The following is a 12,137-nucleotide window of genomic DNA, read 5'->3' on the forward strand; positions in this document are numbered from 1 at the left end:
AAATTAAATCTGTTCTTTAATATTTGAATTTGATTTGTGGAGATTTTCTGTAATCTGATTTCTGCAAGGCAAAATGCTACAGAAGCCTGTTTCTGTTCACTTAAGTTAAAGAGAGTGATGAAGTTATTACAATCCCAGAAATTTCTAGTGCATCCATCACATTTCTAGTGTACCCATCACCATGGGTACCAAGTTGAAAGCTGCACAGTTCAACTGCTATTTTTTTAAAGACATTTTAAGGAAGAATCATGGAACAAGCGTCAGTTTGAGGATTTAATGCAAGTGAATAATACACTCAAATTGGCAATGGAATTGTTACATATAATGCTAATACATTGCAAAAGTAAATTTGTTATACTGCTGTTGAACATGGTTTTTATATTTAATCTCCTATGTTAAAATATTGTCATAAACAAACACAGTACACATTGAGGCAGAACTGCTAAAGGAATTGAGGCAAGAGTACAGGGAAGCCCTTAAAGCATAGACGCGCTGAATCTCTGGGACTCAGCTCTCCTCCCTGTCTGTGCAACATAGTCCTTTAAATGGATAAGCCAATTACAAATTAAGGGCCAGATTCATCAGTACGCTTTGGCTGCTTTCTGCTGCTTTGGTGTATTGCACAAACTGCCTTTAAAAAACAAAAACACACACACAACTTAATGATTTACAGTTGATATTACATATCTTCAAATAACTAGAAATATGACGTGGTAGCATTCTCTCTGGATTCTTGTTTGATGTTGGTGTAAGAAATTTTAAATGCTTTTTAAAAACATAAGACAAAACCCAGACAAACAACTGTTAAGGTGGAGTTAAGGTTGAATGCCTTAACAGCATTTCCTATATTAACAAGTTTGGATTTCTTCCAGGTGTAGCCTTAAGCTCTGAATTTCCTGAGTTTATAATGCTTGATTTGGGTAATTATTGCAACATCCCGGTAATGTTTCACTCTTAACTGATACATGTACTCAGCCTTCATCTTAACTTATGTTTTCCTCTGGGAATAAAATATAATTTTTTTAGGGATGTACAATGGTGCAAGCAAGGAATAATCTGGAAAAGCAATAACCATTGTGGTGGTGTGAGGCATACAAATCTGAGAATCCCCCTTTATTCTTTCTCTGACTCTTGGATGCCCAACAACCAGCAGTTTCTTCTTTTCCATACAAGCCTATAGTTATTAGGGCTATCTCTGTGCTCCCTATGCTCTTCATACTATAATAGTTTTGTTAGCATGATTTTTTTTTTTTTTTGAACTGTAGTGTTAGACAGATCTCTATCTGGTCCCAAGAGGGACCTTGCACTGTTCCAGCTTTCTGAGTGGTATTATCCAATGTACTTCTCTCCTTGTTCATCTAGGACAGAACTAAGTCTTATACAGTATGGTATGAGCTATTGTTAAGACTGACAGATGTCAGGCTTCAAACATCGTGCATTGTTTAATTCAAATGCCCACAGTAGACCTGACTACTCACTTCTTTATTTACTTCAGTGAAGGTCATTTCTCAAGGCATTTTTCTGTCTGTGCAGGCTTCAGTTCTTGAGCCCAAAGTGTTAGAGAGCAGTGCTTTGAAGTTGTTTTGGCTTGTATGAAATGTTTTAAAAATGAAGTAATTTGACCTAGTCTTTCTTCATCAGGGACCTCCAAAGGATTCAGTGCCTGTTGAATTCAGCTAGATTCCAAGGAAGTCTGATTTAGCCTTGAGCTGTTCTGTTCACTCCAGGACCTCTATATATTCAAGATCCCCTTTGTGACCATGGCTTTCTAGATCTGTGACTCACTGTAACAGAGTGAACTGTTGCACTTGTGTGGGGAACCAAAGCAGCTGGCTCCAAATAACCAATTCTCTCGGAGATTGCTGGGAATGGGAGGGTTTAGGGCCTATATAAACCAGACCCAATTCATTCCAGAGGGAGGAGGAGAGAACACATAAGAAGTCTGGTATGCTGACGGAGTGCCAAAGAGAAAACAGCTCCAGAAAGGGACAGGAGGAGAAGTATTGACGTTGGGGAAAAAGGTATCGAGTTTGGGGAGTTGGGCACAGACTCGGGCCTACTTCCTTAGTAAACTGGATTTTCCTGAGAAGTAAGAGAGCTTGTGGGTAAATGGGACTAAAGAATTAGGTTGCAGATGATGATAAACTACTAATACACCAATTTTGTAAAAGAACTCTACTACATTCTCTCTGGTTTCTCTTCCTGCCCTTTCTGTGGTGGTCACGTCATCCCGTGTCATCCAGGCAATAGCTTGGTGATAGAGCCAGTGCCATTTTCTAGAGAGAGCTTCAGGTCTAACTACTTCTGATTAGACAGTACCATCTTTCTCTTAAGCTTTGGTGCTGCTTTCTTTTCTTCCTAAGAAGGTAAGGAAGAAGCATGACTCAGATAATGAACCTCGGCATTACGTAGCAGCATAGACCTTGAACAGGATATGCACTAGTCAAAGAAAAACTGAACGTAAAACTCAAATCCAAAAGTTTCACAAGAGGGTCTCTGATCTAGGGAGGGCTGTCCTTTGTTGTCTTGCTAGGTTTGTGCCTACGTATTTGAAGGTTGCTTTGGATGAAGTGATGGTTTCACCTTGCAGCTGGTTCTTGAGCTTTGCTCTTCCAGGTCTAGAGTATGGTCTTCCCCAGAGCATGCTAGTATGGGTTCATCTCTTAACTTTCTCTTGTCATTTTAGGGAGGAAGAAATCTTTAGTGCGGGACCTCAGATTCGAGAGCTTGAGTTGGGCTTTGAGGATTGTCTGGATGATCAGGGGAGCTATCTTCTAAGGGAATTAGCTCTCTTGATAGATTACACAAGGATCTACCTACATGAACTGCTCCTACATTGTAGATTCAGTCTGTGCAGGTTTATGTTCTTTGTGGTACCCTTGGGATGACATGGCCATTCTGGCAAAAAACACCATCTGTTCCTTTCTGGTGTAAGGACAGAATTAAGTCTTAAGCTGACAAGCCTGTGCTTGTTGTTTGCTCTTGTACTTAAGAAAACTATGGTTCTTCAAGGAGTGTCTCTGTGGGTGCTCCACATCAGGATGTGCATGTACTTGTGCAGTCTTGATTGGAGATTTTCATCAGAGGTGTGCTTGCTCCCTGGATATCCTCAGGCTTCAGTATAAGGGTATACGGTGTGCGGGGTGGACCTGCCATCACTCCTATTCCTTCTCAACTACCTGCAGATTGAAACAAAACATCATGGTGCCATTAGCTAGCCACATGGCTTGCTACCTCTATCGCTTAATTTTTTTTCTTTTCTTTATCATTTAGCACAATTTATGCTTTGGGGATGGGGATCTTGGGGATGTTTTCTCCTTCTCTTCCCTTCTCTGTTTGTCTGGTCTGAGCCTTTGTTTTTTCAAAGGACTTCATCTGATCTTTCAAGTACCGGTTATCATCAAGACTCTGGCTTCAAGTAGTACCAGATCTGCCACAGGTCTTTTCTCTACAGCAGTGGACGTACAAGCTGCTTTGCTGCCTGGGAGGGACTCTCATCCCCTTCAAATGCAAGTATTTAAAAGCAGATGTAAAAAAATTGAAGGAGGAAAGACTAAAATTCCTGTTGATAGAGCACTCTCTGAGACCCATGGGTCTGAGTCAGCCCCCCCATACCATAGATTTGGTAGCTCAAAGCCTCATAACCATCTCTGCTTCAGCAGTAAGCAAACACTCTGAAGGCCCTTTGGAACCATTCAGGTCCTCAAAGAAGAAAAGAGCTCATTCTCCAGAATGGGATAAAAGAATGTCACCTCAGTCTGGGTTTCACTCAGAGTGTACCACTGAGGCTGTCATCTCTGATACCGAGACCCAGGCACTGGAGAAGACGACCACCCCACATACTGAGAAACCATCAGGAAAAACAATCTGGAGCCACACCAGGATTGGCACCTTCAAAGTAGGACTCTAAATGCAAGCCAAAATCGTTAAGCATAGTCTTCTGTAGCCAGCTGAAAAGGGGATATCAATCATGCTTTGGTACTGTATCCAGTATACCCAACATACAGACTTCCAAGTTCCCCTATTCAGAGTCCCCGGTACCATCCAGGCTCTTATTCCATGTGGACCTTTGAATTCTGGAAGTGCCTGACTCATTGTTGCTGAGGGATGCTCTGCCAGTACCAACTCACCTCCTGGAGCCTACTACAATCCAATGATGGGACCTCTGGGCTGCAAGATTTACTCCTCGGCCTTTTTGCAATTGAGCAGCCAGTTACCAAGCCCTGATGGGAAAAGACAATTTTACAAACTATTCAAAGTTTTTATCTTCTATTGAACACTTGCCACAGGATCAGAAGGAGCAGTTTTAAGCCCTCATAACACATGGCCAGACAATTGCCAAGGTGTGTCTCCAGGCATCGCTTGATGCTACTAATACAAATACATATTACCCGACTATGGCAGTAAACATGCACCAAGCGTCTTGGTTGCAGTCCTCCAGCCTTCACTGGGAGATACGACATACTGTTGAAGACCTTCCCTTTTAGGGACCCAAGTTTTTCAGTGATGCCTTGGATAGGTCCCTTCATTCTTTTAAAGACTCCAGGTGATGCTATAATCTCTGGGCATCTATATACCTGTGGCCAAGAGAAAATACAGTAGATCACAGATGGCTAACCATCTCTCCCAGTTCACTACCAGCCCAAAAGACCTGCTGAACTCTCCAGGAAGAACCCAGGTTTTACTAACTGCCATCACAACTCCCCCATCAAGGAGATTTCAGTCTTGACTCATCTAACCGCTACAAGATTTATTAAAGGCCTGTTCAAACTCTACTTTCCTGTCATGGAGCCAGCGTCACCATAGGATTTCAATTTAGTCCTCAGTGTACTAAGGGAGCCCTTATTTGAACTTATGGGAAATTGTTCCCTCCTTCATTTGTCTATCAACCTCATTCCTCATAGCCGTTGCCTTAGCCAGAAGGGTAGCAGAGATTGGAGCCTTGATGGCTGACCACCATACCACTGATGGTCTGCAGTGTGCTGTTGCGACAAGGTGACATTACATTAATACTATGCTTCCTACATAAAGTTTCTTCAGAATTCCACATTAATCAGGAGAGTCACGTACTAGTATTTTATCCTAAGGCTTTCTTTTCAAGAGAAGAAACTCATCTCCATATGATCATAGAATCATAGAATATTAGAGTTGGAAGGGACCTCAGGAGGTCATCTAGTCCAACCCCCTGCTCAAAGCAGGACTAACCTCAACTATATCATCCCAACCAGGGCTTTGTCAAGCCTCAGCTTAAAAACCTCTATGGATGGAGATTCTACCACCTCTCTAGGTAACCCATTCCAGTGCTTCACCACCCTCCTAGTAAAAAACTTTTTCCTAATGTCCAACCTAGACCTCCCGCCCTGCAACTTGAGACCGTTGCTCCTTGTTCTGTCATCTGCCACCACCGAGAACAGCCTAGCCCCATCCTCTGTGGAACCCCCTTTCAGGTAGTTAAAGGCTGCTATCAAATCCCCCCTCATTCTTCTCTTCTGCAGAGTAAACAAGCCCGGCTCCCTCAGCCTCTCCTCATAAGTCCTGTGCTCCAGCCCCTAATCATTTTTGTTGCCCTCCGCTGGACTCTCTCCAACTCGTCCACATCCTTTTTGTAGTGGGGGGCCCAAAACTGGACACAATATTCTAAATGCGGCCTCACCAACGCCGAATAGAGGGGAATAATCACTTCCCGTGACCTGCTGGCAATGCCCCTCCTAATGCAGCCCAATATGCTATTAGCCTTCTTGACAACCAGGGCACACTGCTGACTCATATCCAGCTTTTTATCCACTGTTACCCCCAGGTCCTTTTCTGCGGAGCTGCTGCCCAGCTCGTCGGTCCCCAGTCTATAGCTGTGCATGGGATTCTTCCTTCCTAAGTGGAGGACTCTGCACTTTTCTTTGTTGAACCTCATTAGATTTCTTTTGGACCAATCCTCCAGTTTGTTTAGGTCACTCTGTATCCTATCCCTACCTTGCAGGGTATCTACCACTCCCCCCAGCTTAGTGTCGTCCGCAAACTTGCTGAGGGTGCAATCTACCCCATCCTCCAGATCATTAATAAAGATGTTGAACAAAACCAGCCCCAGGACTGACCCCTGGGGAACTCCGCTTGTGACCGGTTGCCAGCTAGACATGGAGCCATTGATCACTACTCGTTGAGCCCTATGCTCTAGCCAGTTCTCTATCCATTTTATAGTCCATTCATCCAACCCATACTTCTTTAACTTGCTGATAAGAATACTGTGAGAGACAGTATCAAAAGCTTTGCTAAAGTCAAGGTATATCACATCCACCGCCTTCCTTACATCCACAGAGCCAGTCACCTCTTCATAGAAAGCAATCAGGTTGGTCAGGCATGACTTTCCCTTGGTGAATCCGTGTTGACTGTTCCTGATCACCTTCCTCTCTTCCAAGTGCCTTAAAATGGATTCCTTAAGGACCTGCTCCATGATTTTTCCAGGGATTGAGGTGAGGCTGACCGGTCTGTAGTTCCCTGGATCCTCTTTCCTCCCTTTTTTGAAGATGGGCACTATATTTGCTTTTTTCCAGTCGTCAGGGACCTCCCCCTGTTGCCACGAGCTTTCAAAGATAATAGCCAATGGCTCTGAAATCACCTCAGCCAACTCTCTCATCACCCTCGGGTGCATTGCATCCGGCCCCATGGACTTGTGAATGTCCAATCCTTCTAAATAGTTTTGAACCCGTTCCTTCAGCACTGCAGGATGTTCGCCTCCTTCCCATTCTGTGCCACCCAGTACAGCAGTCTGGGAGCTGATCTTGTCTGTGAAGACAGAGGCAAAAAAGGCATTGAGTACCTCAGCTTTTTCCACGTCCTCCGTCACTAGGTCGCCTCCCTCATTCTCCAAGGGGCTCACACTTTCCCGAATCTTCCTCTTGTTGGTCATAAGCGCTTTCGCTTTTTACCTCAGCAGGAATAAATCCTTTAGGGCATAGCCTGGGCTTTTCATCCCAATTGCAGAACGAATGAAAGGACATCCAAAGACTGTCCAGATAGGTTGTGGGATGCATCTTAACCTTTTATGAAGGCTTGAGGATTTACTGTCCTCCAAAGGTGATAGCTTCTTCCACCAGGGCTCAGTCTACATTTGTAGCTCTATTGAAAATCATACCTATCTCAGACATCTGCAGGGCAGCCCACCTGCTCTTCAGTGCACGTCTTCCCAGCATTACGCTCTCAGGCTGCTTACAGAGCTGGCAAGGCTTCTGGTGATGCTGTTCTACAGTCCATACTGCACCTGCAGGAACACTGCTCAAAGAAGGAAGAGCGGTTATTTACCTTGTATAGTAACTGGAGTTCTTTGAGATGTGTATCCCTGTGGGTGCTATACTATTAGCCCTTTTTCCATTCTGCCTTGGAGTTCTTTCGCTGGACTTTTGTGGTTGAGAAGGAACTGGAGTGATGGTAGTTTCTACCCTCCCTTCTCCCAAATATACCTTGTACTGGAACATGAGGATATCTAGGGCACAGGTGCGGTCACGCAGATGCTCCTAATGAAAATCTTTGATCAAGAGTGCACACACATTGGCATTCTGACATGGAGTACCCAGAGAACACACATTAGTTTTCACACATCAGAATTCTAGTTACTGTACAAAGTAAATAACCTTCCTCTTTCTCCTACTCCGCCATCTGTAACCCTTTGATCAGTGTTCAAGATAATTTCTGAATCAAAAGATGAGATGATGTGAAAGTCATTGAGCACGCTTATACTAAACTTACTTCTGTTCCCTGAGGGACAGTAATAGTCACCATCTTTTTACAAGTTGATAAGACATTCAGTAACTTTTGGGACAGATGAATGAGACGTTGGACCTGGAGGTGACAAGCATTGAATACAAACTTTTTTGATCTCCAAGTCTAGATATATGGGGAAGATTATCCTGACAATAAATGAGAAACTTAAATCTGCCTAAGATCTTTGATTTTTCGTAATTTCAGCCCATATGGTTGTAGGAGAGCAGGGCTTCCACTACTTCTCTAAATGACCTATATCAGATCTTTAGTGTCTGCTGATATAGAAAGGAAATAAGAATCTAGATCCAGTCATTTATCTCCAATAGACAGTCATTTGGTCTGTTGCACTCCTGAAAGGCTTTGCGTTTACCCAGTGCATTTTAATCAAAACAAAAACAAAAACCTCAAGCATTCTAGCGGATGGGAAAGTCAACATATCTACATGTTTAAATTGTATCTCTTCTGTGAGGCACCAAAATACCATGATGATGGATGTGGTATAAATGCCAATTAGATATAGCACTTCTCCGTTATTAACTAATTAGCTATTACAAGTATCTACACCTGCTATTTAATGAGGTAAATATAATAGACCTGTTTTACAGATGTGGAAGCTAAAGCAGAAAGATTGTGACATGATCAAGCATCTTTTCTTCAGTTTACCCTTCCCATTGTTTTCTCTATTGCAGACAATTGCAAGAGCAGCAACGGCAGAAGGAGCTTGAACGGGAGAGGCTGGATCGTGAGAGAATGGAACGGGAGAGGCTGGAGAGAGAGAGACTAGAAAGGGAAAGACTTGAGAGAGAGCGACTAGAACAGGAACAGTTGGAGAGAGAGCGGCAGGAACGGGAGCGACAAGAACGCCTGGAGCGGGAGAGACAAGAAAGGGAGAGGCAAGATCGCGAGAGACTTGAACGGGAAAGGCAAGAAAGAGAACGGCAGGAACAGTTAGAAAGGGAACAACTGGAGTGGGAGAGAGAGAGAAGAATTTCAAATGCTGGTAAGAATTTCAAAGCTGAATGTATTCAAGTACTGGCTTGATTATTTGTGTTTGGACAACTGAGTGGGTTGGGGAGGAGTTGACAGTAAGTATTTATGTGAAGACAAAAACTGTTTCTCAATCTCATATACCTTGATTTTTCTAGGTTTAGCTTCATTTATTAACTGTTAAAATTCTGGATGCCCAAACACAGGAGAACATCCTTTCTTCTAGAATTGTCGTAATTTCCAGTAACTATAATAAAATGTTTAAGTGATGCTTTTTGTTTACTGTATTTTCTAATTGCATGAAAGGGTTTGGAATTTGTCACCCAAAACATGATCATTTGAAGATTAAAGTTTCTAAATACTTTCTAGTCTACTTTGATCAAGTAAGCAAGACTACATACATTTTTATATATTCTGAAAATGACTCCATTGATTTAAGAGAGTCTGTAAACTCTAGAGGTTTGCACATGCATAAACCAGCTTGGTCTATCACCAAAAGTCTTATTTTGTATTTTATCAATTAATATGGTTGTATTAAGATGTCAGTTTTCAATGAATCAATAGATATACCCTATAGTAAACTATCTCCAGCAAGTTAGGATTCAAAGATAAACAAGGAACTTGCTTTGCTTTCTGATTTTTGCAATGTAATAAGTCATTTAGTTAAGCATTTCTTAATTACTTAACTTAATGCATGTGAGAAATCAACTGCTGGTGAAACTAAACCATCCGATGTAAAATAAATGGCTTGAGAAGAAAGTATTGATTTCTTTGTGTTTCACGGAGTATTTTTACTCATGTATGGAGTAATCTCTCTATTCTGGGGAGGGGAAGAATCAGGTTTATTTCCTGCTTATATGTTGTTAGTTTTATTGGTGAAATTAGAATGAATGTTAAGATCACTATACTTGATTTGCAACCAAACAAAGATAAAGCTGATATGGAAGGATCAATAAACCCTGTTACCTAATCTATTTCACTAAAGGGATTTGAGGATTTATTCCATATTTCTTTAGATTTCCAGAATGTGCTTGAAAATTCAAATGTTGGCACAAAAATAGTTGGTGAAATCAAAAGCAGATGTTTATGTAAAAACTTTCCTAACAGTATTTTCACTTGTGCCTAATCCTCTGGTACTAACTATAGTCTACATTTATACATTTTGTTTGAATGCTGGTTTTGTTGCTTCATTAGCTCCCTTTTTCTCTCTCTCCTTTTTTATCCTGCCTTTGCTGCTGCTTTCCATCTTCTGTCCAGCTCCACCTTTCGACAACTCCCTGTATAGCACACCACTTCCTGAATACTCCAGTTGCCAGCCTCCTTCAGCACCTCCTCCATCATATGCAAAAGCAATATCAGCACCAGTGTCAGATTCCACTCCGGATTATGCTGTAGTGACTTCTGTACCACCGACTTCCACTCCCCCTACACCGCCACTAAGGCATTCCGCATCACGTTTTGCTACATCTTTAGGCTCAGCCTTCCACCCTGTTCTTCCCCATTATGCTACTATTCCTCGTCCTCTGAACAAAAATTCTCGACCACCTTCTCCTGTGAATGCCCCAACTTCTTTGCCCCCAAATACAAAATCCATTGTCTGGTCTGCTCCCAGTTTTGCACCACTTCCCCCATCTCCTCCAGTAATGATCAGCAGCCCACCGGGTAAAGCTACTGGTCCAAGACCTGTTCTCCCAATTTCTGCTTCTAATTCCTTGTCCCAAATGCCCCAGTCCCCTACTCCTCCCAATGGGCTTCCTGAGTCTGTAACTCACCCAGTTCCTTCACCTTCTACCTCAGGTCCAATGCCACTGCTGCCACCACCTCCACCACCACTGCCTTCCTTTCCACCTCTCTCACTCTCTGGACATCAAGTTTCTCCTTCTCCAAGCTCCCCTAATGCCTCAACTCCCTCATCCAAGCCTAGTGTTCTCCCTTCTCCCTCTGCAGCTACCCCTGCCTCTGTTGAGAACTCTCTAAACTCTGTGCTGGGAGACTCCTCTGCTTCTGAGCCAGTCTTGCAGGCAGCCTCTCAGCTGATTGAACCTCCGACCCCGCAGGGTAAGGCTTTCTGTTATTGCTACTAATTAACTAATCAGAAATGCACCCAAAACCAATTTGCATCCAAACCCTTAATTGTCTTGAATTTGTAGAACACTTTGCAAGTTGAAGTGATCTTTATACAGCAACAAAATACAGTTTCAAAGGGATAATAGGGAAATTATAAAGCTCTGCAAAGAAGAGTTGGGATTGTATGCACTATGAAAGACATAAAATAAATATCTAGAATCTTTAGGTCTTATTTTTCAAGAACAATTGAGTTTGTCCTTATTTGATGAATTCTGCATCATTAGTGTATTTAGAATCCATAAAACTAGGGAGCAGTAGTTAAATTCTTAATTGGAGTGTGAATAGAGAGGCATAAAATGGAGCTTTGAATGTGTGAATTGGCCTTAGTGAAAAGTAATCTGAACCATTTACTGATGTGTGAGATGTAGTTCAGGTTTTAACTATTTGTATGTAATTACTACAAGATATATCTGGACCATGTGCATTTGTGAATACACACATTCATGCTAGACCAGATCTACGCATGAAGTCACACCAGTTATGCTAAAATTAGTTCTAAAATCTAGGTACAGTGATGCAAAAACTTGTGCATGCTCTTAATTTGATATAAACCTGGTCTAAAATAATTCAAGTAAGCAATTAATAGATAAGTCAATATAAAACAAGTATTAAAAAGATTTGAGTCCATACATACGTCTGCATCAGTTAAACTAAATCAATTTAAAAACTAATTTTAGCAAAACTGGTGCAATTTTTGTGTGAAGTCAAGCTCTTAAATTTATTAAGGTGGATGATGATCTTCCATGCCAATAATTTATTAAGACTATTTTATAACAATCAGGGAAAAATGAAAAAAAAATTAAATTGCAGTTTCATATATGGTTGCTTTTTTTGTGCTAATGCAATAACCTTTATTTGCATTTTAGTAGTAATACTTACACACTTTGCTTCCTCAAAACATAGTGCGTGTCATTCTGAATTTACAGAATTAAATCATTCATAGGAAATATATTTTTTTCACAAAATGAAAAAGCATTGTTTTCACTATCAACTTTATCTTACAAGAATAACAATTGCCTAACTCACTAATGTATTTTGTATTTAATAATTAAAATTGTGAGTCCTGAAATGTTTACAGGTAAGAGGTATTTATGTAAATCTGAAAATCAAGTTTTAGAACTTTCATATTAAGAATAACTTAAAAAGTTTGTTTAAATGTTTGAGTAGAGTGGGAGTACCGGCTTGCAAAGCAACGTTCTATTTTAGGTTTGCATTTGAGCCAAGACCCGTTCTGAATTATCAGGTGAATGAATGTTTTTCTTTTATAATTT

The 12,137-nt window shown here is 41.4% G+C and overlaps 1 protein-coding gene across 14 annotated transcripts in view; it reads left to right on the forward strand.

Moving 5' to 3' along the window:
* Positions 1 to 12,137, forward strand: part of ENAH (ENAH actin regulator) — a 241,849-nt gene that overhangs the window by 191,455 nt on the left and 38,257 nt on the right. For 9 of the 14 annotated variants that reach the window (XR_010922969.1, XM_067564863.1, XM_067564862.1 and 6 more), the window contains exons 5-6: positions 8,442 to 8,752; positions 9,997 to 10,797. Coding sequence is in view for 13 of the 14 variants with exons in the window: in XM_067564863.1 (XP_067420964.1) it covers positions 8,442 to 8,752; positions 9,997 to 10,797 (1,112 nt within the window). In the remaining variant the exon portion in view is untranslated. The remainder of the gene's footprint in view (positions 1 to 8,441; positions 8,753 to 9,996; positions 10,798 to 12,137) is intronic. The other 5 variants (XM_067564872.1, XM_067564873.1, XM_067564874.1 and 2 more) reach the window with 2 other exon arrangements.

The sequence above is a fragment of the Emydura macquarii genome, unplaced genomic scaffold (genome assembly GCF_026122565.2).
Source record: "Emydura macquarii macquarii isolate MOO-44397 ecotype Brisbane River unplaced genomic scaffold, CSIRO-AGI_Emac_v2 contig_2676, whole genome shotgun sequence".
In the NCBI taxonomy this organism is placed as follows: domain Eukaryota; kingdom Metazoa; phylum Chordata; order Testudines; family Chelidae; genus Emydura; species Emydura macquarii.